The sequence below is a fragment of the Elephas maximus genome, chromosome 23 (assembly GCF_024166365.1).
Source record: "Elephas maximus indicus isolate mEleMax1 chromosome 23, mEleMax1 primary haplotype, whole genome shotgun sequence".
Lineage (NCBI taxonomy): Eukaryota > Metazoa > Chordata > Mammalia > Proboscidea > Elephantidae > Elephas > Elephas maximus.
Genome location: NC_064841.1, coordinates 17,682,099 through 17,707,190, shown reverse-complemented (window position 1 = coordinate 17,707,190; position 25,092 = coordinate 17,682,099). Strand labels below are relative to the sequence as shown.

At 39.1% G+C, this 25,092-nt stretch overlaps 1 protein-coding gene across 6 annotated transcripts in view; it reads right to left on the bottom strand.

Moving 5' to 3' along the window:
* The window catches only part of TFDP2 (transcription factor Dp-2), a 78,282-nt gene extending 63,385 nt beyond the window's left edge, over positions 1-14,897 (bottom strand). For 2 of the 6 annotated variants that reach the window (XM_049867166.1, XM_049867167.1), the window contains exon 1: positions 14,100-14,897. In XM_049867166.1, the coding sequence (XP_049723123.1) occupies positions 14,100-14,184 (85 nt within the window). In that variant the 5' untranslated portion in view covers positions 14,185-14,897. Of the gene's footprint in view, positions 1-7,714; positions 8,511-13,653; positions 13,797-14,099 lie in introns of those variants that run through there. The other 4 variants (XM_049867171.1, XM_049867168.1, XM_049867169.1 and 1 more) reach the window with 4 other exon arrangements.
* Between the last annotated feature and the right edge of the window lie 10,195 nt (positions 14,898-25,092).

Sequence of the window (25,092 nt, the reverse complement as noted above, 5' to 3'; positions counted from 1 at the left end):
AAGTCAATTCCAACTCATAGCAACCCTATAGGACAGAGTAGAACTGCCCCATATGGTTTCCTAGGAGTGCCTGGGGGATTCGAACTGCCAACCTTTTGGTTAGCAGCCATAGCTCTTAACCACTATACCACCAGGGTTTCCTTAACAGTGGTTAGCTCTAGTGAATAATACAGAGGAGGCTTTTTTTCATTATTTTTTTGGGGGGTGAAAATACATACAACAAAACACGTATCGCTTCAGCCATTTCTATATGTAAAATTCAGTGACACTGGTTACATTCTTTAAAGTTGTGACGTCTTTCTCGACAACCTTTTCCAAACTGTTTCACCATCATTAACATAAACTCACTGGCCCCCATAAGCTTCTCATCTACTGAGTTGCTGTTGTCGATTTGATCATATGTAGATAATTCTTTAAAAATATATAATGCTTAATGCAGATGTTCTTTTCTAACTAGGCTCAACTATTATTTGGCTCAGAGATGGCTTCAGATGATAGTTTGGTTCAAGGGTCAAAGATTTCCTCAGGGTAATAGTTTGGGGGCTCATCCAGCCTCAATGGCTCCAGAAAGTCTGGATTCCATGGGAATTAAAATTCTATTTTACATTTCCCTCCTTTTGATTAGGATTCTTCTATAGAATCCTTGATCTAAATGTTCAGTAATGGTAGCAGGGCACCATCCAGCTCTTCTGGTCTCACAGCAAAGGAGGCAGTTATTCGTGGAGGCGACTAGACATGTATTTCATTTCACAGGAGGCTTTTACTTTCTGTTTATACTTTTTATTATTTGAAAAAAAATCTTTTATGGACATGCAAGCATTTGTTTTATTTATAAAGCTATTGCCATTCTGCCAAAAGTAGGGGGAGAGGGATTCAGCTACAGCTGTTGAAACAAAATAAAGATCTTCTATAAATGAAAGATTTGTATTTCATAATTGTTGTTTTTAGGTGCCGTTGAGTTAATTTTCATCTCATAACAACCCCTTGGAAACCCTGGTGGCGTAGTGCTATGGCTGCTAACAAAAAGGTCAGCAATTCGAATCCGCCAGGTGCTCCCTGGAAACCCTGTGGGGCAGTTCTACTCTGTCCTGTAGGGTCGCTATGAGTCAGAATTGACTCAACAGCAGTGGGTTTGGTTTTTTGTTTTTGTTTTTAACAAGCCCACGTGACAGAGTACAGCTGTCCCATAGGGTTTCGCAGGCTGTAATCTTTACAGAAGGAGATCTCCAAGTCTTTCTCCTGTTGTGCCAGTGGATGGGTTTGGATAGCCAGACTTTCGGTTAGCAGCCAAGCACTTAATTATTGCACCAGCAAGGGCTTCTTATTTTATAATTTGTAACAATTAAATCTGCTTCAGAAGCAGTTAAATGACCTTCACTGGTATTCCAATAATTGTAATATCTAGAAAATAAAAGCGGTACCTTTGGACAAAATTTACTTTCATCAAATCAACTAGGGTCAGCAGCAGAGTTTTTTTTTTTTTTTTTGGCCTCAAAAGGACACATTTAGATAGGTTACAAAAAACATCCACTCTCCCGAAATTTCAGCCCAGTTAATGGAAGTAAACCAAACCAAATAATTTTTTATAATTACTTGGCTTTAACTCCTAGCTCATTGCCAATAAGACCCTGACACTGTCTAGAAGCCAAATCCTAGCACTCTGATGTATTTATTAAAAACAAAAATTCAAAAAACTTGCCTGGATTTTGGTTCCAGCAAATTCCCCAAATTAACTAAATGAGATCAATCACCTAGGGAAGGGGCTAGGAAACTGAGAGCTAAAAGCTTCTGCCAAATCTTGGCATGGGCACAGGATTTTGCCTCAAAATTTTATTTCAATTTCTTGAGTAACTGGGAACTTTCTGTTTTCCATTAGGATTGTCCAGAAACCAAGGATTTCTTTCACTCACAGTTCTTTAGGAGGTTCCAATTTCAGTTAATCACCTTCAGTATATACAATTAAAATGAAAAAATTCAGCCAAATAATGCAGTTTGTCTATGTGAGGCTCGTGTAAGTTATTTTTCTCACGGAACTTTCTGAAATTTTTTTTGGCCTGAATTAGCTTTAAGAAAAACCTTCTCTACCCAAGCCTATATCACATCCTTCCTAGAAGACCCAAATTAGTAACTTACTCTAGGTAAGAATATGCCTATTCTGCCAGCGTAGCAGGGCCGGCGGTTTGGGGACTATGGTTTCCAGGGACATCTAAGTCAACTGGCATAATAAAATCTATTAAGAAAATATTCTGCATCCCACTTTGGAGACTGGCGCCTGGGGTCTTAAACACTAGCAAGCAGCCATCTAAGATGTATCACTTGGTCTCAACCCACCGGGAGCAAGGAAGAATGAACACCACCAAAGACACAAGGTAATTATAAGCCTAAGAGACAGAAAGGACCACATAAACCAGAGACTACACCAGCCTGAGACCAGAAGAACTAGATGGTGCCCAGCCACAGCCGATGACTGCCCTGACAGGGTACACAACAGAGAACCCCCGAGGGAGCAGGAGAGCAGTGGGATGCAGACTCCAAATTCTCATAAAAAGACCAGACTTAATGGTCAGACTGGGACTAGAAGGACCCTGGAGGCCATGGTCCCCAGATCTTCAGTTAGCCCAAGACAGGAACCATTCCCAGAGCCAACTCTTCGGACAGGGATTGGACTGGAATATAGGATGGAAAATGATACTGGTGAAGGACAAGCTTCTCGGATCAAGTAGACACATGTGACTATGTTTGCATCTCCTGTGTGGAGGGGAGATGAGAGGGCAGATGGGGCCAGAAGCTACCCAAATGGACACGAGGAGTGAGAATGTAGGGAAGGACTATGTTATCTCATTAGGGGGAGAGCAATTAGGAGTGTATAGCAAGGTGTATGTAAATTTTTGTATGAGAGTCTGACCTGATTCGTAAACTTTTACTTAAAGCACAATAAAAGTTAAAAAAAAAAAAAAAAGAATATGCCTACTCTATGAAATTATAAACCTCTAAAATCAGAGGCAGTGGATATCCCATTTGTATGGGACAAGCTAACCTATAGCCCTAAAAGTTAAAAAACAATCTGGGCTGTGGTGGTATATTTGTTGTCAAACTCACAGGACTGTAGGCTAAAAAGGGTAAATTTTACTGTATGTAAACTACGCCTTAATGAGAGAAATGACGGTAAAAAGTGGACCTAGACAACTTCATATTTATTATTAAGAAGCTAATTTAAGATTATATAATTCCCTTGCTTTTCCTCTTCTGTTCCCTCAACTGGTGCTATGTTCCTTCTTAAATTTTTAAAATTTTATTTTTTAAACAGGTAGTTCACGCACTTGCCTAAATGATCCCTCCAATTACTGTCCCTTTTGTCTCCTGCATCATCACAATCTTCCCCTCTCTGCCGGATCGTCCCCGTCAGCACAGAAACGTGCGTCATTTATCCTATCTTAAAAACAAAAAACAAGCAAAAATAACCTTTCTTGATCACGCGCGGTCTTCCAGCTAACAACTCATTTCTGTTGCCCTTTAAGCAAACTCCATGACAGCCATCCACATTACCATCTCCACTGCCTCTCCTCTGCTTCTCTTGAACCCATCCCCTTATTTCCCCACAACTCTGCTGAAATAGCTCTTGTCAAGATCATCTCTAGGTTGCTCAATCCAATGGTTAAGTCTCAGCCTTCAACTTAACCTACCAGCCACATCTGACCCTTCACTTGGCATCCAAACCATCACTCTTTCAGATTCTCCTCCTATCCCACTGGCTGCTCCTGGTCTTGGTCCCTGGCTCTTCCTTAGTGTGATCCCCCACCTTTTTTCTGCCTACCCCTCCTCACCAGGTGATCCAACTAAATGTCATGGCTTTAAATACATGGATGGCTCCAGGTATATTTCTCCAGATAAAACCCCTCTCCTGAACTGCAGATTCACGTGTCAAACTGCCTTGTCCTATCTCATTTTGATGTATAATAGGGATTTCAAACTTACATGTCCAAAATCTAACTTCTGACCCCCACCCGAAACCTTCTTTTCCCATCTCTCTCTTCACCCCAATAAATGTCAGCTCCATTCTTTCAACTGTTCAGATCAAAAACCTCGGGTCACTGCTGACTCTTCTCTACTATCCCGTGTGCAAGCCATTAATAAATCCTCTTGGTTCTGTCTTTAAATATATCTTGAATACCACTTCTCACCCACCCCGCTGCCCTTGCTCGAATGATTGCAATCACCTCCTGATTCATTTCCCTGCCTCTGTGCTGTGCCCCACCCCACTGCCCTGCAAGTGTATCCCCACACTGTCTAATACAGTAGTCTCTAGACACATGTAGACCAAAGAAGAATTGAGGTCTTTGAGTTATGGTGTTGGCAAAGACTGCTGAATATACCACGGACTGCCAGAAGAATGAAGAAATTTGCCTTGGAAGAACAGTCACAATGCTCCTTATGAGTGAGGATGGCAGACGCATCTCACATACTCAGGACATGTTATCAGTAGGGATCAGTCCCTGCAGAAGGACATCATGCTTGGTAGAGTAGAGGGTCAGTGAAAAAGAGGAAGACCCTCAGTGAGATGGACTGACACAGTGGCTGCGACAGTGGGCTCAACCGTAACAACGACAGTGAGGATGGCGCAGGACCGGGCAGTGTTTCCTTCTGTTGTCCACGAGGTCACTATGAGTTGGAGCTGACTCGACGGCACCTGACAACAACAACAAGACACATGTGGCTACTAAGCACTTGAAATGTCGTTAGTGCAAGGGAGGACCTGAATTTTAAATTAATTTTATTTTAGTTAATTTAACTTTAAGAACTGAAGATGGCACAGAACGTAAGGTTGACGTGCACCAGAGGTGACTCCATGGCAACTAACAACAATTGTAAAAATTCCAGCTGCTTCTTTTTACTTTTTTTTTTTTAAGGTGGCTTCCAGAAAATTTAAAGTGACCTAAGTGGCTAAGTGGCTGCGACAACGGGCTCAAGCGTAACGACGACAGTGAGGAGGATGGCGCAGGACTGGGCGACGTCTCCCTGTGTTGTACGTGGGGTCACCATGAGTCGGAGCTGACGGGACGGCACCCACCAACCAGCGGCTCACACTGTACTGCGGGACAGCACTGGCCTGCTCTCCCCACAGCAGCCAAGCCGACCCTGTGGTGTGGATTTACCAATCCTCTTCCAAACCCTCTGCATCTCAGGCAGCACCAGTTCTTCTGATGGTCCACACAGCCTGGTACTGCCTGCAGCCGTCCTTTCTGACCCGTCACCTACCAAGCTCCCTCGACCTCACTCCGCTAGTCACACAGGTCTCTGCTGTTTTTCAAACCATGAGAAGCAAATTTCTACCTCACGCCCTTTGTCCTTAAGTTTCCTCTGTCTTATCACCCTCTTCTCCCAGATGCCTATACCCTTTACTCCCCTACTTCCTTCAAGTCTCTAATCAGTCAACATTGCATCCAAGATGCCTGATCACCCTATGTAAGTACTTCATTCCTACCTTACTACGCTTTCTTTTTCACCATAGCACTTATCTCCATATATTGCATATTTATATTTACCTGTTTTATGTGATTATTAGAGTCCCTGGGTAGTGCAAATGGTTAAGTACTGGACTACTAATCGAAAGGTTGGTAGTTGAAACCCACCAGAGGTGCCTGGGAAGACAGGCCTGGCGATCTGCTTCCGAAAACCCTATGGAGCAGCACTACTCTGCACACACGGGGTTGCCATGAGTCGGAAATGACTCACCAGCACCTAAACAACAACAGCAACCAAAAAAAAAAAAAAAAACCAAACCCAGTGCCGTCGATTCTGACTCATAGCGACCCTGTAGGACAGAGCAGAACTGCCCCACAGAGTTTCCAAGGAGCGCCTGGCAGATTCAAACTGCCGAAGCTTTGGTTACCAGCCGTAGCACTTAACCACCATGCCACTAGGGTTTCCAACAACAACAGCAGCAGGTGATTATTATCTGTAGCCCACCTGTTCTCAGAATGCTAAGTTCTACAAGTGGAGGGACTTTGTCCTCTCATTCACTGCTGTGTCTCCCACACCTAGCATAGTGCCCAGCACACTGTGATACTCAGTAAGTATTTGTTGGATGGATGGACGGATGAATTAATGAGTAAATGAATGTCTGCATGTAAGCATATGATACAAAATTCACGAGACAAGAGCGTGCAGCAAAAATGAAGTCTCCTCCCATTCCCAAGCACCATTCAACCATTCCCCTTCCCTAGTGATAGCTACTGATGCCAGTTCTTCCATACCTTCCAGAAATTTCTAGGCTTATACAAAACCCAGTGCCATCGAGTCTTCTTTACACATATAGCTGAATACTGTATCAGTTTCCATGTTGCTTTTTTCACTTAGTAATACTGTAAATCTATCTTAGATACCTTTATATGTAATGTTGCTTCAATCTTTATTTTGTTAGCTACACAGTATTTCCTTTTCCAGCTCTAACAGTTTATTTACTGAGTCTCTCAGTGATGGAAAAATCTTTTAGTATTACAAATAATACTGCAATGTCTATAAAAATGTCTTTACGTACACTGGTCTGACCAATTTAACCTCCCCTTCATAAATGTATGAAAGTGTCCATCTCCACGTAACCCAACATGTTATCCTAATATGTTATCCAACTTTAGTTTGGCCAATTTTTAGGTTAAAACAAAGTATCTCATTTTGGTTTTATTTTGATTTTATCACGAGTAAGGCTGAGCACCTTTTGTTTAAAGCCAACTTAAAAAAATTTACATATGCTGTTCTTTGATGTGAAGATTGTATTAAACACACCTCCCCTCATGTTTCTAGAAACCCCCAGCCATCTAGACATACTAAATGCCTTGCTTTTCAGCCTTCTAGTGAAGATCAAGTGTGATATTTAATGCCTTCATTTTAAATTCTTGACCCACCTGGAATTTATTTGGTGTAAGAAGTCAATGACCCAAGTTTATTTTTTTCCAGATGGCTCCCGTTAATGAATAATCCACCGACTACCCCCATGCTGATATGAAATACTACCTTTATCACTTACGTATTTGGGTCACTTTCTTGACTTTCCATTCTGCTCCACTGATCTGCCCATTCACGCGCCAGGACCACATAGCTTTCCTTCATTCATTATTAACTTTCCCATAAGAGAACAGGCAGAGCCAGAGACATAAAGTGTCAGGCACTTCTTTCCTTCCTGTACTACCCTTTTAGCTATTTGTTAATAACTACTGTAAAGGACTACCAATTAGTTTAAAATACAGTACTAATGGGGTTAAGTGACAGGTCAGTTCTGAAATGGGTAAATTTACATGGAGAAAAGATTCTACAAACCTAAGACTATATTTCTAATTTCAGCCAACTACCTAGAAAGCAATCTACATCACTGAAAGCAAACTGGACTAGGGAAAAATGTTACTGATGGCTCAGGGAATATCTGTGACCTCTATTTGAAAATAACTAAGGCCTGGAAAGTCAATAGCACTATCTTCATATTAGATTAAGAACTCATAATTAATTTAAAAAGACAGCATATGTAGCTGGAAATACAAAATCTGTAAGATCGGTAAAACATGGCATATCCACGTATAATGTACCCCTATGGTGTTGGGGAAAAAGGTAAATACGTAAACCTCGCAGTTACTCTAACTGCCTTCATTTTTATGTTTAAATATACTCAGATATCTTCCCCTTAAAAACAAAAGTTTTTATCCTATTTATTAGCGAGCTGTACCTCACAGGTTATGAAGTGCGTTGCCCATCTGTATGTTCCACCATTACATTCTGTTTTGTTGCATTTGTAGTCAACTGTGCTCACCAAAGTTCCTAAGATTAAACCCAAAGGTCGTCACAATTATTAAACGTTTTAACCTGGATGACCACAACATCACTGTAAGTTAGGATGGGTGAGAAATAGAAGATAGAAGTTCGTAGCATCTCCAAGGTCTAATGACAAATGTGACCTCTGGACCCTCCCTCTCAGTATTTGGTTCCCAAGTGGAAATCAACCATTCCAGGGTACACAGATAAGGACAGAACATCCAAAATGCATATTTCTACATATCATAGCCATGTAAGCAAAAATCTGGATGTTTCTGCAGCTGTCAGATACAGGGCTTCTAGAATTCCCTCAAATGGACCACCTAACCAGAATCCTTCCACAAACCAAGGAACCTTGAAATAATCATTAACAAGAAGCTCCACAGCCTAAGGTTATACTCCTAAATAGTCAATAAATCTTATATGCCAGGCTTTCATACATTTTTTTCCCTAGAGGATCAGATCTGTTCCCTTGGCTTTGATGAGTATTTTTACTCAGAGGACATCTTTTAAAACAATTAGCTAACTCCCCCTCTCTGTTTTCCGGAATCATAAATGCCCTGGCTTCTTCATTTTGAAAGGAAAAGAAACCATTTCTTCTCATGGCCAGGATTTAAACCTTGCCTCTTTCTTCTTCTTTTTTAAAAATTTGCATTGTGTGAAATATACGTAACAAACATTTCAAACATTTTTATGTGTACAATTTAATGACATTTGCCATGACCTCTTTATTTTTTAAGCCAACTCCTTAATTCAAATTCTGGTATATTATCGTTGTTTTCATTTAGTTCATCAACCTCAAAGCTAAAAGATTTTAGAAATCATTCAGTCCACTCTCACTAGGTCTCTTTTCCAAGTCAGTTCCTTCAATACTTGTTAAAGGTCCATCTAAAAACTTGTGTCTCACCTACAGGTTTAATTCCATTGCTTTTTCCCTGGCTTCTTTATCTTTAGTTAAAACATGCCATTGAGGACTTTTTATTTTTTTGTTCAGTCAAGGAAACCCTTTAATTCCTAATTGTTTCATTTCTCTTCCACTTGCTTAATTAAAATTTCCTATTTTTGGACAACATAGCTTCTGATTAATAATTGACTGAGTTTAACATATGCCCCCCAAACTTTTGGTTCTCCCAATCCTTCACAGCCATTCTCCCCATACATGCCTGATCATAAGAGGCACTGGCTGGCGGAGGGGCCCTCTTATTCAAAATACACACTCCTGGGTTCCACCACTAGATACCTAAAGAATCAGAGAAGAGGTGGAGAATCTGTATTTTTAACAAGTCTCTTAGAGGATTCTCACAATCAGGCAAGACTGGGAAATAGTTCATCTTTTTCTCTTTGTTCAAATTAAGGAAGTAATAGATTGTAAGCAAACTCTATTACACTAAACTTATTTCTGTTTTCATTTTAAAAAGAGAAAAGGCTGAGTTGACCTTGCTGCTTCCATCTCTTGTTCTTAAATGCTGTTTCTCTTCAATGTTTAGCCCATTTTTGACCACTACTTTCGGCACCATTACCACAACCAACACACCCATGAGACAGATGGCACACAGGATGCCGTCTGTAGGCCTAGTAAGAGAGAGTAAGAGAAAAGCGGCACACTTTATCTCGTACCCACAGCCACTGCATGGCTAGGGTAGATCAAGGCAGCTGGGCGCAGCCACAAGGAGCAGAATTTATGAGTATCAAAACACCCAAGGGCACTCAATTGAAAATCATTCTCACAGAGAGGCTCACATTTCCTATTGGATGGTAACCTGCCACAGACAGGCTTAACAAATCATTTAAAACTTACGGTCAAGTGAAATAGTTTTTCAATATTTATAAAAGGTGACAATGATTACAGACAAAGCTAGATTTAAAAAGCTGGTTTCTTAAAATACATTTATGATTTCAGGACACCAACTCAAACAGACCAAGGACCACCCATGAATTAAGAGTTCCCAGAGAAGTTCTTCTCCTTAGCAAATAAAAACAGGGAATCATTGTAGTCTACATAATGTGTGCTGCTCTGGGTGTACCATACTAAATAGCTCTTTACAAATTATAATAATTTATCAATATTCTTCCTTCAACAAGATCTTCCACTCGAGAGCTATTACTCAAGTTACATTTACATCAGATTGTGAAGAGCAAGAAATCTCCAAAGTTAGACATAATGTAGACAAAACCCCTTTGTATTAAAACATTATCCATTAAGAGTTTGCAAACTTTTCTAAGTAGGTTCTCCTAGGTCTACCTGGCACACAGTAAGTGCTCAGTTCATGGTTTCTTCATTATCCCATCAGGGAAATTGCGAAGACAGTTGCCAAACTCTATACCACAAGTGAGCAAAGTGCCAAAAACATGGCTCCCTGTTGATGGTCTCCAGTTTTAGAGTTAGGTTCCCAAAGTTCTTCTGAAAATTAGTAGCTTGAAACTTGGTAGGACAGAACAATGTTATTGTATAAGAGATTGCTGGAACCATTCGCAAAACAGAGTTAAGTCATAATATTGTCAAGGCATAGTACCCACACTCTTCTCCCAGCTCTTAAACAGTAGTGTTAAAGGTTCAGGGAAATGTACGCACCATCCCAAATATGAGAGATTTCTAACTAAAAAAAAAAAAAATTTCTAAATAGTCGGTGATTATTTCTAATTACATCTGTAAGGCAGGGAACACCTAAATCGGTCACTCTCTCGATATTCTGACTTGGAGAAGAATGAACTGGTGGGCCTCCGATTCCTCTACACCCCAGTGTCATGCTGCGGAGTTGATACACAGGGCAATAACCACGGATGCCTCACTCCTGAAGTCTTCTTTCAGCACATATGCTTTATTTCAGTAAAATAAATCAATTGCTGATGGGTGTGTTTATTAGACTTCAGGAGTTATCTCTAAATGGCAGCTGTATTAAGAAAGCTTTTTTTTTTTTTCTTCAGATGCTGCCAACCAATTTCTAGGTAACAAACTCAAATTGATTTGGTTTCTCATATATACAGTACACACCTACCCTAAAATGGAAATGGGCTTATTGTATATAGAGTACATATCTACAGTATAACAAAAGCTAATGTGCTGCTCTCTGTCATAACCTGAACACACATTTTGGTGATTCCATAATTTTCATAGTGGGAATCAATCTTCAAATAATTCAACTGATTTGCTCTTAATTTGAAGGGTTAACAGTCTCAACTATTTCTGCTGATGCTGTTTTCCTCAGTAAGTCACGTGCCATCACATCTCCATTTATAATTGTGCTATACATTTTTGATAGCTACAATCTATGTTGTCAGAGTTCGATTTCACATGTGGGGCCACCAACCTTTTTTTTTTTTCAAAGCTGTCTATTCTACCAAAATAGACAGCTTTGGTCAACATCGTAAAAGTTCTTACTTTAGTCAAACTTGTGGTTTGTAAACCCATATTAATCCATTTATTTTATTTTTCTTCAAAAGAGAGAAAAAATCTAACTGTTAACATGTTACTATTCCTTAACGCAGCAAAACGTACACAGACCAAATGGGTTCTCTCCTAAAAACTCTGATCTAATCTTAATTAAAACAATGATACTGCCTCAAAATCTCTAAATTCTGTCATTAGTTGAAGCAAAGCAAATCTTTTAGGGAAGCCCATAGATCCTAGCTAAGAGCAAGAGAAATTTTTTAATAATCTCCTTGAATGGTAACATTTTTATCTTTTCTAGTTTTTAAACATATTAAATATTTAGAAAACTGTATAATATGTGATCCACACACAAATTCTGAACTATATCTCAAAGAATTTTTTGGCTATTAAAAAGTGAAAAAACCACTAGGTAAATTACTGCTAAATTTACCGAGTAAAGTATGGCAAATATTTACTAAATGCCTCAGATGTGAAAGACCTGGTGCTGAGCACTGGGTTTTCAAGAGCTGACTTTAAGAAATGCAGAAAGTTATAAAGTGTATGAATAAATGTGCATTATACAAGAACACAGCACTTCTCTTTGTGTTACTGGTAAAAGGAAAAGGCTTTTACTTTATTCATTATGAATTCTACAAATTCAAAAACTTTTTTTTTTAATGTTGGCTGTTTTCGTGACATGCATATTGCCTGCAAATTCTCCCATCCTTCTCTTTGCAGCAGATAATCACTCTCCCCTTTTTCCATTAGCAAGGACCCTAAGCTTACTTATCTTTTGAGAGGCAAAACAGCAAGACAGCATTTCAATTAAACCCAAAATATTTCTTTCACATTTCTTATTCAAAGATCTTCTGGAATAAGTTTCATGCTTCTCATAGAAGATGAAATGACTTACCAATATACACAACTGATGTTTCACATTTTCAAATTCATTTTGAGCCTTCCTAACTATCACGAGATTACAAACTTTTACATTCTCTGAGTAGTCCCTAGATATTTTATAATGACTTAACTTTTGAAAAATACTCTCAATAACCTGATGCTCAATTTTTTTTTCCTTAAGTTAAATGGTCTAAAATAAAATATCCCACTTTTGCATTAATTACACACAATTTTTGAAGATGGGGGAAACAAAGTTTCTGCAATGGGTTGGTTATTCCAAATATGTTACTCTAATACTGATGTTCAAATCCTGAGTATAAAAAAAGAAATTTTAAAAGACTAAGCTTTGTTGATTCACTGATTAAGTCAGATTTATGACCTCCCCTCCCCATTCCAGCTACTGTGTTTTGAATGAAACAACCTCAATTGTAACAGAAGAAACATCTGTTGCTCTTTCTTCATCAGGGCTTTCCTGCCTGAAAGGAAGGCTCTCCCCCTGATCTCCCCCTTCCACTCCCCCCCCCCCACACCAAGTTCCTTAAAACTTGTTCTAAAGTAAATGTATTAAAATTATTTCAGATTGTGCTGGATCTATACAATGTCACCGTTGATCTAGAAAGATTCACTTTTTTAATTAAAGCGCATAGAATGGCTAAGTTCCATACACATCAAAAAACAAGAAAGGTGACCGATGTTCCATTGTCACTAAAATGCAGACTTGAAAAGTGTATACTTGAAGTGATCAACTCAATCAAGTTGTCACACATTCCCGGCTCACTCAGAACTGCTTAGAGTTTTTTCTTTACGGGATCCAGATGCATATAGAATCTTGCATGCTATATTTTCTTTGCCAGCCCAAAGCTAACATAATGGCAGTCACTGCCCCGAGAGGCAGACACCAAATGGTGCCACCCACACCCTCACACTGCCTCATAATAAACCATAAAGCAGTGGAATGCACCAGTCCCTTTATGAGCAAACAATGCCTGAGCTTCATTAGAATACAGCTGACATTTTCAAAGCACAAATAGTTTTAAGAAAAATGTTCTAGGTGGAAAAAAAAAAAGGCATGAAACAGCTATAAAATCTGAAATATTTTTCAAGTGTCAGGTTTATCCCTCAAGATCCCGAGGAAGCCTATTTGGCTGTTGACAATTTAAATTCTCCATAAAAAAAAAAAAAAATGTATAGTTAAGGGTAAAGTTTATTAACTGCTAGAAAGAAATGGAAGTAAAAATCATTTGAATTGCTTTCAGAAGTTAAAAATCACAAAGTACCTTTCAAATTATTCCCGTCCTCAAATGTTTCTGTAGCTCTTGAATGAAAAACACTGAACTCTAGAATTATTTTCACATTTTAATGAATTTAGGTAAGTAACTGAGTGATAAACTAACTCTACCCCTCCCCCCCAGCCCACCCCAACCCCCATGCCCTGTAGTTTCCCTGTCTGCAACAAGCAAGGACGTCTTGATTTCAGCGTGCTCTTAGCTATTTACCCATTTACCATTGCTGCTGTTTAAAGAACAGAAAGCAAACGCTGTAAAAACTCACCCAGCACTAAGAAACAAAATGCTCTCTCTTACCTGGTCTAAGGAAGCATGCCTCTCACTGCAGTACCAACAACACTCTACAGTCTTTGTTACCATTCAGTGGAAACTTGAGACTGTGTCAGACATAAGCAATCGAGCTCAGAAAAGATCCATTTAAAATACTCCTCAGTAAAAAGAAAAAAGATGCTCAAGAAAACTAGCTATTGGCTTTTAAAAGACCTCTAAATACTGCCTAACGTAACAAAGAGACTTCAAAAGAAACTGGAAACACAGGTCCTAAGAGACCGAAAGGGGCTTTTTTAAGGAGCCTTTCTATGTTGGACCTTGCTTTCTTACTAAAGTTCTTTTTTTTTTATTATGTTTAAAATAAAAGGGGTGAGATGGTGAAATGCCTAACTCCAAGCTAACGCTTCTCTAAAAAAATCACTTGAATTTAATCACTTGAATTTTAGCTGGCTAAAAAGTAAGATTAAACTTACTCGTGAAAGCTGAAAAATTCGAATTACACATTTCAGGGTATTTGCTGGCTCTGAAGCAGTCACGCAGCAGCAGATCTGAATGCATCTTGAAAGCAGAGCAAAAGCACCGAGAGTTACACGAATAAAAATGGGAAGAAACTCTTGAAAAGTTGGTCAAAGCTTTTTGAACCTGAAATAACTGTCCGGCTCTTCTGAGAGGGAGAGAGAGAGGAAAAAAAAAAAAAACCTGGTCCTGCCCCCTGAGATAGGAGGCTACGCTTCAATGCCAAAATGAATGACAGGCCCATTTCTGATATCAACAAAGAGCAGCTTAGTCGTGTGTGTGTGTGTGTCTGTGTCTGTGTCTGTGTGTGTCCGTGTCCATGTCTGTGTCTGTGTGTGTCTCTGTGTGTGTTTACTTTCTCACACAGTTAAAGGTTCTAAAATTTTCAGATTACTACCCTGCGCAGCGGTTAAGAGCTCAGCTGCTAACCAAAGGTCAGCAGTTCCAATCCACTAGCTGCTGCTCGGAAACCCTATAGGGCAGTTCTGTTCGGTCCTATAGGGTCACTGTGAGTCGGAATCAACTCGCCAGCAACGTTTTTTTTTCCCCCCTTTATTTATGTACGCTAAGTACCTTTTTCCATTTTCTCAAGAGAGCCCCAGTTAATGTCCCAGTTTTAAAAATGATTAATTAAAAATATGTACTTAATCATCTCAGTTTTTCTAGCCAGGAAGTGGAACCAAAGCTGACTTCTTCTGTTCCTTCCCAAATCTATTCTTTATAAAATCAGATAATCAAAAGACTAATTATCAATATCAGTAAGCTTTCCCTGCATCCTGGTCGTGGGCACAAGGAGAAACAAGAAGTAGGGAACAAACATTAAAAGGTAACCGAGATCATAAAATTTTTAACTAGCTAGATGTAAAAATAATGCCTATAATCATACAAATTCAAAACGATAAACACTTGGATCAATGGCATATATTTACTGAATGCCTTTTATGAGTCAAGCACTGTTTTGGGCTCTAGGGATATAGCAGTGAACACAACAGACAAAAGCCAAACAAAAACCCCTGACTTCAGTGGGCTTATTACCTTACGTCTCAGCTCCCTCTATGAACAGCGTTTCTAGTGAGTAAGGTACCTTTCCTTTTTTGATGAGTTACCACCTAATTGGAAAATGCAGCCCTGGAGGCTCAGTGGTTAAGAGCTCGGCTGCTAACCAAAAGGCTGCAGTTCGAATCCACCAGCTGTTCCTTTGAAACCCTATGGGGCAGTGCTACTCTGTCCTATAGGGTTGCTATGAGTCAGAATCAACTAGACAGCAATGGGTTTGGTTTAAATTTGAAAACAGCTTTCGGGGGCAAGGATTTTGAGCTTTGCTCAGTACTGTATATTCAATGTCTAAAACAGGACTGTTAGCTAAATAAATACACATTGAATGAAACAGATCAAAGAGAGCTTTTTCTTAATTAAACTTTTCTTTTGTAAATAGACTATGTACCGCTTTTTACACTTAGATGCATACAGAGATATAGCAACAATGATATAGTTTAGGGTCTAAATTAAAGTGGGCTATAAACATATTAAGGAGCCCTGGTGGCACAAACAGTTAAGTGGCTGCTAATCGAAAGGTTGACAGTTCAAACCCACCCAGCAGCTCCACGGGAGAAAGACCTGGAGATCTCCTTCCGCAAAGATTATAGTCAAAAAAAACCCTATGGGGCAGTTCTACTGTATTATAGTAAAAAAAAAAAAAACCTCTATGAGACAGTTGCTGAGTCGAAATCAGCTTGATAGCACCTAACAACAATAACAAATATATACTAGTTTAAACAAAATTAAAAATACCACCTATATGGCCCTGTACCTTTTCTGATTCTAAAATCCTTTTCCACTATCAGGCGTGAGATCACTGTAATATTTAAAGGAAAATTGGTTAAACTTCTACAAACTAAGTTTTTGTGAGCAGTCAAATTTTGGAAGACTTTTGAATAAAAAAAGAAACTTGGAAATTACACAGAATCCGCTCAATTTTGTGTATTAAAATATTTTATGTTTATATATAATTTTAAACGCCCCATCCTGCTTCTCACCATTCTTGATCTCCTACCAGCAGCCAGGTAGAGAAAAGAACTGCACACCTCTACCTGTCAGATGAGAAATGCTCGCCCATGTCACCCAAGACCAGGATATTCAGGGGCTAGCTATGGTCATGTCTACTTTGCTACTCTGTTAAAACAAAAGGAAATTAAACTTTCAGGTACCCAAGTACACTCACCATACTTTGGAGAGCTGGACAGCGATTACAAGTTCACACATTTAGTATTTGTTCTAACATAACCTTTCACGTAACATTTCAGGAAGAAATGAAATGACTGAGGTCAAGAGTCGTTAAATGGGTGGGGCCAAAGTAGGATTCCACTGTTCCCGTAGGAATAATTTTTCTTCTCTCTAACTACAAGCCAGAGTCCCTGGGTGGTGCAAACAACATGCTCAGGTGCTAACCAAAGGCTAGGAGGTTCAAGTCCACCAGAGGTGCTTTGGAGGCAAGGTCTAGCAATCTAATTCCAAAAAATTAGCCACTGAAAACCCTGTGGAACAACTGCCTCCTTTGCCATGAGACCCAGAACTGGATGGAGCTTGGCTGCCATTACTGAACATTTTGATCAAAGATTCTCTAGAAGAATCCTGATCAAAAGAGGGGAAATGTGGCACAGAATTTAAAATTCTCATGAAATCTAGGCTTTCTGGAGCCATGAAGCCTGGATGAACCCCTGAGATAATCTTTAAACCTTAAACCAAAAATATCCCCTTAAGTCTTTTTAAAACCAAACAATAGTTTAGCTTAAATAGTAAAGAATGCCTGCCTGAGCACTGTCCTCTTTGAAGATCTATCTATATGGGATCAAACTAAAAACAAGAACTTGAAAGATTAGATAGGAAACTTGGGGAGGCAGTGAGTTTGTATTAATGAGGGAGAAACAACTCAGAAAACGAGGGTGAGAACGGTTGTACAACTCAAAGAATAATCAGTGTCACTGAATTGTACATGTAGAAATTGTATGTTCTGCTGTGTATATTCTCAACAACAACAAAAAATAAAATAAATATAAAAAAAGAAAACCCTATAGATCACAGTTCTACACTGATATACACAGGGTCTCCATGAGTCGGAAGAGACTCAACGGCAACTGTTTTTTTAACCACCACTCATTCCTTCCTTCAACAGATACTTACGGAGCACCACTTACGTATCAGGCACTGAGACAGCAAACTGACCTGCTCCCTACTGCCTACTCTATAGATCTGACCCTCAGGCTATCTCTATCCCTCCACCTATTTCCGTTCTCCCTGCTTGCCTTCCTTCCTGATGACCCCTCTCCAGTCCCAAATTCTTCACTCACACTGCTGTTTCCTTGATATAGATCTCTCTGTATACATTTATACACTTTACTGGTTTTGCGTCTCTAGAGAACCCAGCCTAAGACACAACTCTAATTCATGTCATGTCAGATCCCACGTATGTTAGAGCAGAACTATGCTCCACAGGGTTTTCTTTTCTTTCTCTTTTGTTTTTTGCGCTATAGAGTTTTAATGGCTGAATTCTCAGAAGTAGATTGCCAGGCCTTTCTTCTGAGGCACCTCTGGGTGAATTTGAACCTCAGGCTCTCAACCGAGCATGTCAACCATTTGCACCAATAAGGGACTCCACTTTAAGCAACACATTCATTCCAACTATTGATTATCTCGAAAACACCAAACGTGCCTAGGCATTCTTTCCCCTGACTTTATAAGCTGAGTTATTTTGACTGGAGTTTGCTATGTGTTTTAGCAACATGAGCAAATATTAACAAAATATTCCTATAGGCAAAAATGACACTATGATAGCTTAATGAAGTTTTTTTTTTTTTTTTGCCCATAGTTGCTAAATATAACTATCTACCAGACCCATATGACGGAGCAGAAATCAGTGACGTCCTGCCTATACTTGCTAACATTTTCAAGGAAAATGTCTGATCTTCTTGATGAGCGCTATAACTAAGGCAATGAATTCCTATCACCACTTCCATGGATAAGACTTTGTTTCTCAAAAACATCACACAGTAAGTAACTTTGCTTTGCTCACTCCTCTTCTTCATTCTATGCTGTAAATGTAGACATTTTTCAAGGTTCTGTCCTTGATGCTCTTTTCTTCAAGATCTACACTCCCACTTCTATGACTTAACTATCACTTCTGTGTAGATGATTACAAAAAATTAAAGCTCTGGCCTTCTCTGTTCTGCTCTGCTCTAAACTCTTATTTTCAACGGCCTACTGCCCATCTCTACCCAGACATCCCACAATCTCAAATGCAACTTCTACACTATTCAATCCTTGGTCTACCTTCCCAAACCAGCTCATCCTCCTATGCTCTCCACCCTTGTTAAAGACATCATCATACAGAATTGAAAGCAATTTTCTATTCTTGCCTCTATTTCACCATCCAAATGCCCACACTGCTTCCAGTGTTTTTCTAAAACACATGTCATTCCCTTATGTCTTGGTTATTTAGTGCTGCTATAACAGAAAACCACAAGTGGATGGCTTTAACAAAGAGAAATGTATTTCTTCACAGTAAAGTAGGCTAAAAGTTCAAATTCGGGGTGTCGGCTCTAGGAGAAGGCTTTCTTTTTCTGTCAGCCTTCTCATCAGTCTTCCTCCGGACTAGGAGCTTCTCTGAGCAGAGACCCCAGGTTCAAAGGACGCGCTCTGCTTCCAGCACTACTTTCTTGGTGGTATAAGGTCCCGCTGTCTCTCTTCTTGCTTCTCTCTTTTATATCTCAAGAGATTGCCTCAAGACACAATCCAATCTTGTAGATTGAGCCCTGCCTCACTAACACAACTGCCGTCCATCCTCCCTCATTAACATCACAGAAGCGGGATTTACAACGTACAGGAAAATCACACAATACAGGGAATCATGGCCCTGCCAAATTGATACACACATTTTTGAGGCGACACAATTCAATCCATGACACTTTGGTTTAAAAACAAATGAGAAAAGAAATATAACTTCTGATGGCTTCCCAGTGTCTAGAGCTGTGCTATTCAAAATGGCAGACTTAGCCACATGTGGCTATTTAATATGATTAAAATTGCATAAAGCTTAATTTTTCAAGGACTTCTTGGAAGATGGCAGCATGAGTAGGTTCATGATTCTGGATACCTCCTTGCCATGATCACCAAGGGAAGCAATTAAAAAGCCAAAACCAAACCCATTGCCGTCAAGTCGATTCTGACTCATAGCAACCCTATAGGACTCTGTAAACTCAACTATATAAGAACTCTGAAAAGCTAATGGAGGGTTAAAGAAAATAAGCACAAGTGGAAACAAGAGGAAGGGAGCTTTAAAAAAAAATGATTTATATTTTTGGTTGTTGAAAATATATACAGCAGAACATACACTGATTCAATAATTTTTACATGTACAATTCAGTAACCTCAATCACATTCAAGTTGTGCGACCATTCTTACCCTCCCTTTCTGAAATGTTCCTCCCCCACTAACGTAAACTCACTGCCCCTAAGCTTCCTATCTAACCTTTCCAGTTGCTATTTTCAATTTGATCTCATATAAATAGTTCTTTAACAGAGCACAAAGCACAAGGCAGACATTCTTTACTAATTAAGCTAAATTGTTATTTGGTTAAAGATGATTCCAGGGAATATTTTTGGCTTAAGTTTTAAAGATTATTTCAGGGCAATAGTTTGAGGAGTTCATTCAGCCTCCATGACTCCAGAAAGTCTAGATTTCATGAGAATTTTAAATTCCGTTCCTCAGTTTTTCCCTTTTGATCAGAACTCTTCTAAAGAATCTTTGATCAAAATGTTCAGCAATGGTAGTCAGGCACCATCCAGTTCTTCTGGCCTCATGGCAAAGGAGGCAGTTGTTCAAGGAGCCAGTTAGCCACACATTCTATTTCCTCTTCCTTTCCTGACTCTCCTTCTCCCTCTATTGCTCCAGGCAAAAAAAGACCAATTGTTGTGCCTCGGATGGTCGCTTGCAAGCTTTTAAGACCCTGAGCACTACGCCACAAACTAGGAGGTAGAACAGAAGCCCTGAACATGATATTAGGCCAACTAACTGGGATGTCCCATGAAACCATGACCCTAAACCTCCAAACCAAGAAACCAAATCCCATGAGGTGCTTGATTGTACATGAGCAGCCTCAGCAGCTACTCTTTTGTTGTTGCTGTAAATATATTTATCACACATTTGCCAATTAAATTTTAACAGATGTACAACTTACTGACATCAATTACATTAATCGGTTGGGTAACCATTACCCTTAATCAATGAGAATTTTCCATCACCATAAACAGAAACTCAGTACTTCATAAGCTATAACTCCCCTTTTCCCCCTCCCTTCCACTGCTGGTAACCACTAATAAACTTTGGTCTCTGTACATTTGACTGCTCTTGTCTTTTTATACAAGTGAGGTCATATAGTATTTGTCCTTTTGTGACATATCTTCAAGCTCCATCCATGTTATAGCAGGCACCAGGATTTCGTTTCTCTTTCTGGTTGAGTAGTATTCCACTATATGTATCCATTGATCCACTGATGGGCATTTATGTTGTTTTCATTTTTAGCTATTGTGAACAGTGCTGAAATGAACATTGTTGAATATATATATTCGTGTTGCTTCTTTAAAGTCCCTTGGGAATACTCCTAGCAGTGGAATTGCTGGGTCATATGGTAGTTCTATTTTTAGTTTTTTGAGGAACCACCACATAGTTTTCCCAACAGCTGTACCATTTTACATTCCTATCAGCAATGGATAAGGGTTCCAATTTCCCCACATCCTCGTCTACATTTGTTATTTTGTCTTCTTTTTATCTTAGTCTTCCCGTGGAAGTGAAATGATATGTCATTGTGGTTTTGATTTGCATCTCTCTGGTGACTAATGATATTGAACATCTTTTCATGCGTTTGTTGGCCATATGAATACTCTCTTTGTTGAAATGTTTATTCAAGCCCTTTGCCCATTTTTTTGACTGAATGTTTATCTTCTTGTTGTTGTCAGAGTTTTATATACATTTTGGTTATTAGATCCTTATTGGATGTATGGTTTCCAAAGATATTCTCCCAATCAGTAGCTTTTTTTAAAAAAAAATTTTTTTTGTAAAGCCTTTTGTGTGTATGGAGGGTTTGTTGTTGTTAAATGATATCGAGTCAATTTTTGACTCATAGTTACCCCTTGTGACAGAGAAGAACTGTCCCATAGGGTTTTCTAGGCTGTATTCTTTTTTAGTTAATCTTTATGGAAGTACTTTGCTAGGTCTTTCTCCTGTGAAGCCACTGTGTGGGTTTGAACCACCAACATTTTGGTTAGCAGCCAAGCACTTAACCATTGTGCTACAAGGTAAAAGTAAGTAGTTTTTACGAGGTCCCATTTACTTATTTTGCCTTTTGCTGTTCATGCTTTTGTTATTATATCAGATAATCCGTTGTTAAAAGCTAAGCCTGAGAGCCTTGCCCCTGTATTTTCTTGTAAGAATCTTATGGTTTTAGTTTTCACATTTAGGTCTAAAAAAGACAGCTTTTAAATGGCAGGAAAATTTTTTTCCTACTGTCTGTATTCTTCCTCCTCCCAGCTCAGTGGCAGCTGTGGCTGCAGCAGAGGGGGAATATGGTAAGTATTCTCAGAGAGGTGGCCTGTTCTCTGATGCTGGAGTAGGCAGGGCAGACTTTGTTATGGTAGGCTATTCGGTATGTCTGTTCTGATCTGTCTGGGGGCTGCCTGAAGGAATGAAGCCTTGGTTTGGCCTGACACAGAGCTCCACAGGATGGAGAGGGAGCGGCATGCAACAACTGAAGGCTGTGTTTGCCCTTAGTCCCCTGGGAATAAATGGTGCAACTGAAGCAGACAATTAACTCCTAAAAACTAAAGGAGTATCCCAAATGAGATTTTCTTGCAGAAATGAGCACTTTTGAAAGCACTATGTATGTAGGAAAATAGAGAAATCCACACATATAGTCAGAGCTAACCTGCTTTCATATTGTAATGTCCTAACTTCAATTAAAAAAAAAATTAGAAAGCATACAAAAAAATGGAAAAGGATGGCCCGTTTAAACGAACAAAATAAATGAAGAAAAACAGTCTCTATGGAAGTCCAGATAATGGAAAGACTAGAAGACTTTAAAACAGCGGTATTAAATATGCTCAAAGAACTTAAGTAAAACAAAGGAAATTAGTGAACAATACAGGAACAAAATGAGAATATCAATCAATCAAGAGATAGATACTATAAAAAGAAACCAAACAGAATTATTGATGCTAAATATATAATAATGGAAATGAAAAAAAAAGTCAATGGAGGGACTCAACAGCAAATTTGGGCTGAAGAATGAATAAGTGAACTATAGGCTCCAAACAAAAAACCAAACCCGTTGCCATAGAGTCAATTCCGACTCATAGCAACCCTATAGGACAAAGTAGAACTGTCCCACAGGGTTTCCAAAGAGTTGATGGTGGATCTGAACTGCTGACCTTTTGATTAGCAGCCATAGCTCTTAACCACTATGCCTAAGGCCATCTAAATTATTGAGTCTGAGGAGCAAAAGACAAGAGAAGAAAAAAAGTGAGTAAAGCCTAATGGAATTGTGGCACACATCATAGGAATCCCAGAAGGAGAAGAGAAAGGAACAGAATGAATATTTGAAAAAATAACATCAGAAAACTTTCTAAATCTGATGAAAGACATGAATCTAAAAATCCACGAAGGTTAACAAACTCAAAGTAGGATAAATATAAAGAGACCTACAACAAGATGCATTATAATCAAACTCTATATAATCAAAGGGACAGAGTCCTGAAAGGAGCAATAGAGAAGCAAACTGTCACATACAAGGGATCACATACAATGGATCCTCAATAAGATTAACTGCCAATTTCTCCTCAGAAACCTTGGCGGCCAGAAGGCAGCAGGATAACATATTTAAACCGCTGAAAGAAAAGAACTGGTAACCAAGAATCTTTATCCAGCAAAACTGTCTTTCAAGCATGAGGGCAAAATTAAGACATTCCTGGTAAACAAAAGCTAAGGGAGTTCATGATGACTAGACAAAGTGCCTTACAAGAAACTCTAAAAGGAGTCCTTCAGATAGGATAAAAGGACGCTGGACAATAACCTAAAGTTGTTTAAAAAAAGAAAAAACCAAAAACAATCTCCAATAAAGGTAATCTCATGGTAAATATAAGGGCCAATTTTATGATATACTTAGTTTGTAAATCTCATAGTTATGTCCTACATGATTCAAAAAGATAAATACATAAAATATAATCATAAGTTTATGTTATTGGGCACATAATGTTTAAAGATATATTTATGATAATAACATAAAGAAGGGAGGAGAGTGGTATAGGAATAGAGTTTTTATATATTACTGAAGTTAAGGTCATATCAATTTAAATTCAATGGTTATAAATTTAGGGGCCCTGATAGCACAATGGTTAAGTGCTCAGCTGCTAACTTAAAGGCCAGCAGGTCAAACCCACCAGATGCTCTGTGGAAGAAAACACCTGGAGATCTACTTCCACAAAGATTACAGCCTAGGAAATCCTATGGGGCAATTCTACTTTGTCATTTAGGATCACTATGAATTGGAGTTGATTCAATGGCACACAATAACAACAGTTACAAATTAAAAATTCTTAGTTATCTCCTGCTGCTGTAACAGAAATACCACAAGTGGATGATTTTAACAAACAGAAATTTATTTTCTTACAGTTTAAAAGGCTAGAATTTCGAATTCAAGGCACAGGCTGCAGGGGGAAGGCTTTCTCTCTCTGTCAGCTCTGGAGGAAGGTCTTTGTCTCTTCAGCTTCTGTTTCTTGCTTCCTTGGAGATCTCCAAGTTGCTTGGTGTCTATCTTTCCCCATTTCTGTTTGCTTAATCTGCTCCTTTTATACTCTGTAAGAGACTGACTCAAGAACACAGTATACCAATCCTGCCTCATTAACATAACAAAGACAACCCATTCCCAAAAGGGATTATAACCACAGACTTAGAGGTTAGGATTTACAACACAGTTCTTTTAGTTCTTCTCACAAGTGCCTGGAGGCACCCCACTCTGCCAATGAGCCTCCTGCCTAAAGGTGCTCAGCTCTCTTGCTCCATTGGTCAGCAAGTTCACTGTAGGTGCCTCACGTCATGGGCCAGGAAGGTCAGCACAACACCTTGCACTGGTCTCCTAGTTTTGTTGCTGCCACTCCAGTATTAAAACACTCTCTGTCTCCTGGGTCTAGGAGGTTCTCAGCACCGGGAGCTTGGGTCCAAAGGACATGCTCCACTCCAGGCTCTTCTTCTTGATGACAGTGAGGTCCCTCCCCCTCGACCTCTATGGGATGGCTGCTTATACAGGCAAGTGGCTCAATTCTATTGGGTGGATTTTACATACCTATTTGCATAATAATTGATCAATCCCCTTGCTGAACTAAACTGGCCAATTCTTTCACAGGTGGCTCCATCTATTTGCATAATAACAGACATTTTCTGCTGGGAGGGGCTGGCTTCTTCCCTGGACAAAAGTAACAAGCTTCTCCAAAGGGCTAGGGCAACTGTAACAAGTGCAACTCAAATCAATAACTTTATAACAGAAGAAAATAGAAAAAGAAGATCGAACTTACCCAAAGCTATCAAAAAGAAGAAAATAACGAAGACAAAAGTAGAAATAAATGAAATAGAGAATGGAAAACAATAGAGAGAATCAATAAAACCATAAGTTGGTTCTTTGAAAAGATCAATAAAATTGACAAACTTTTACCTACAATGACAAAGAAAAAAACAGAAGTTGCGTATAACTAAAATCTGAAATGAAAGCGGGGACATTACTACCAATTCTTCAGAAATAAAAAGGATCATAAGCATACTATGAACAATTGTACATCAACAAATTAGAGAACCTACATGAAATGGACAAATTTCTAGAAACACATAAACTACCTAAATTGACTCAAGAAG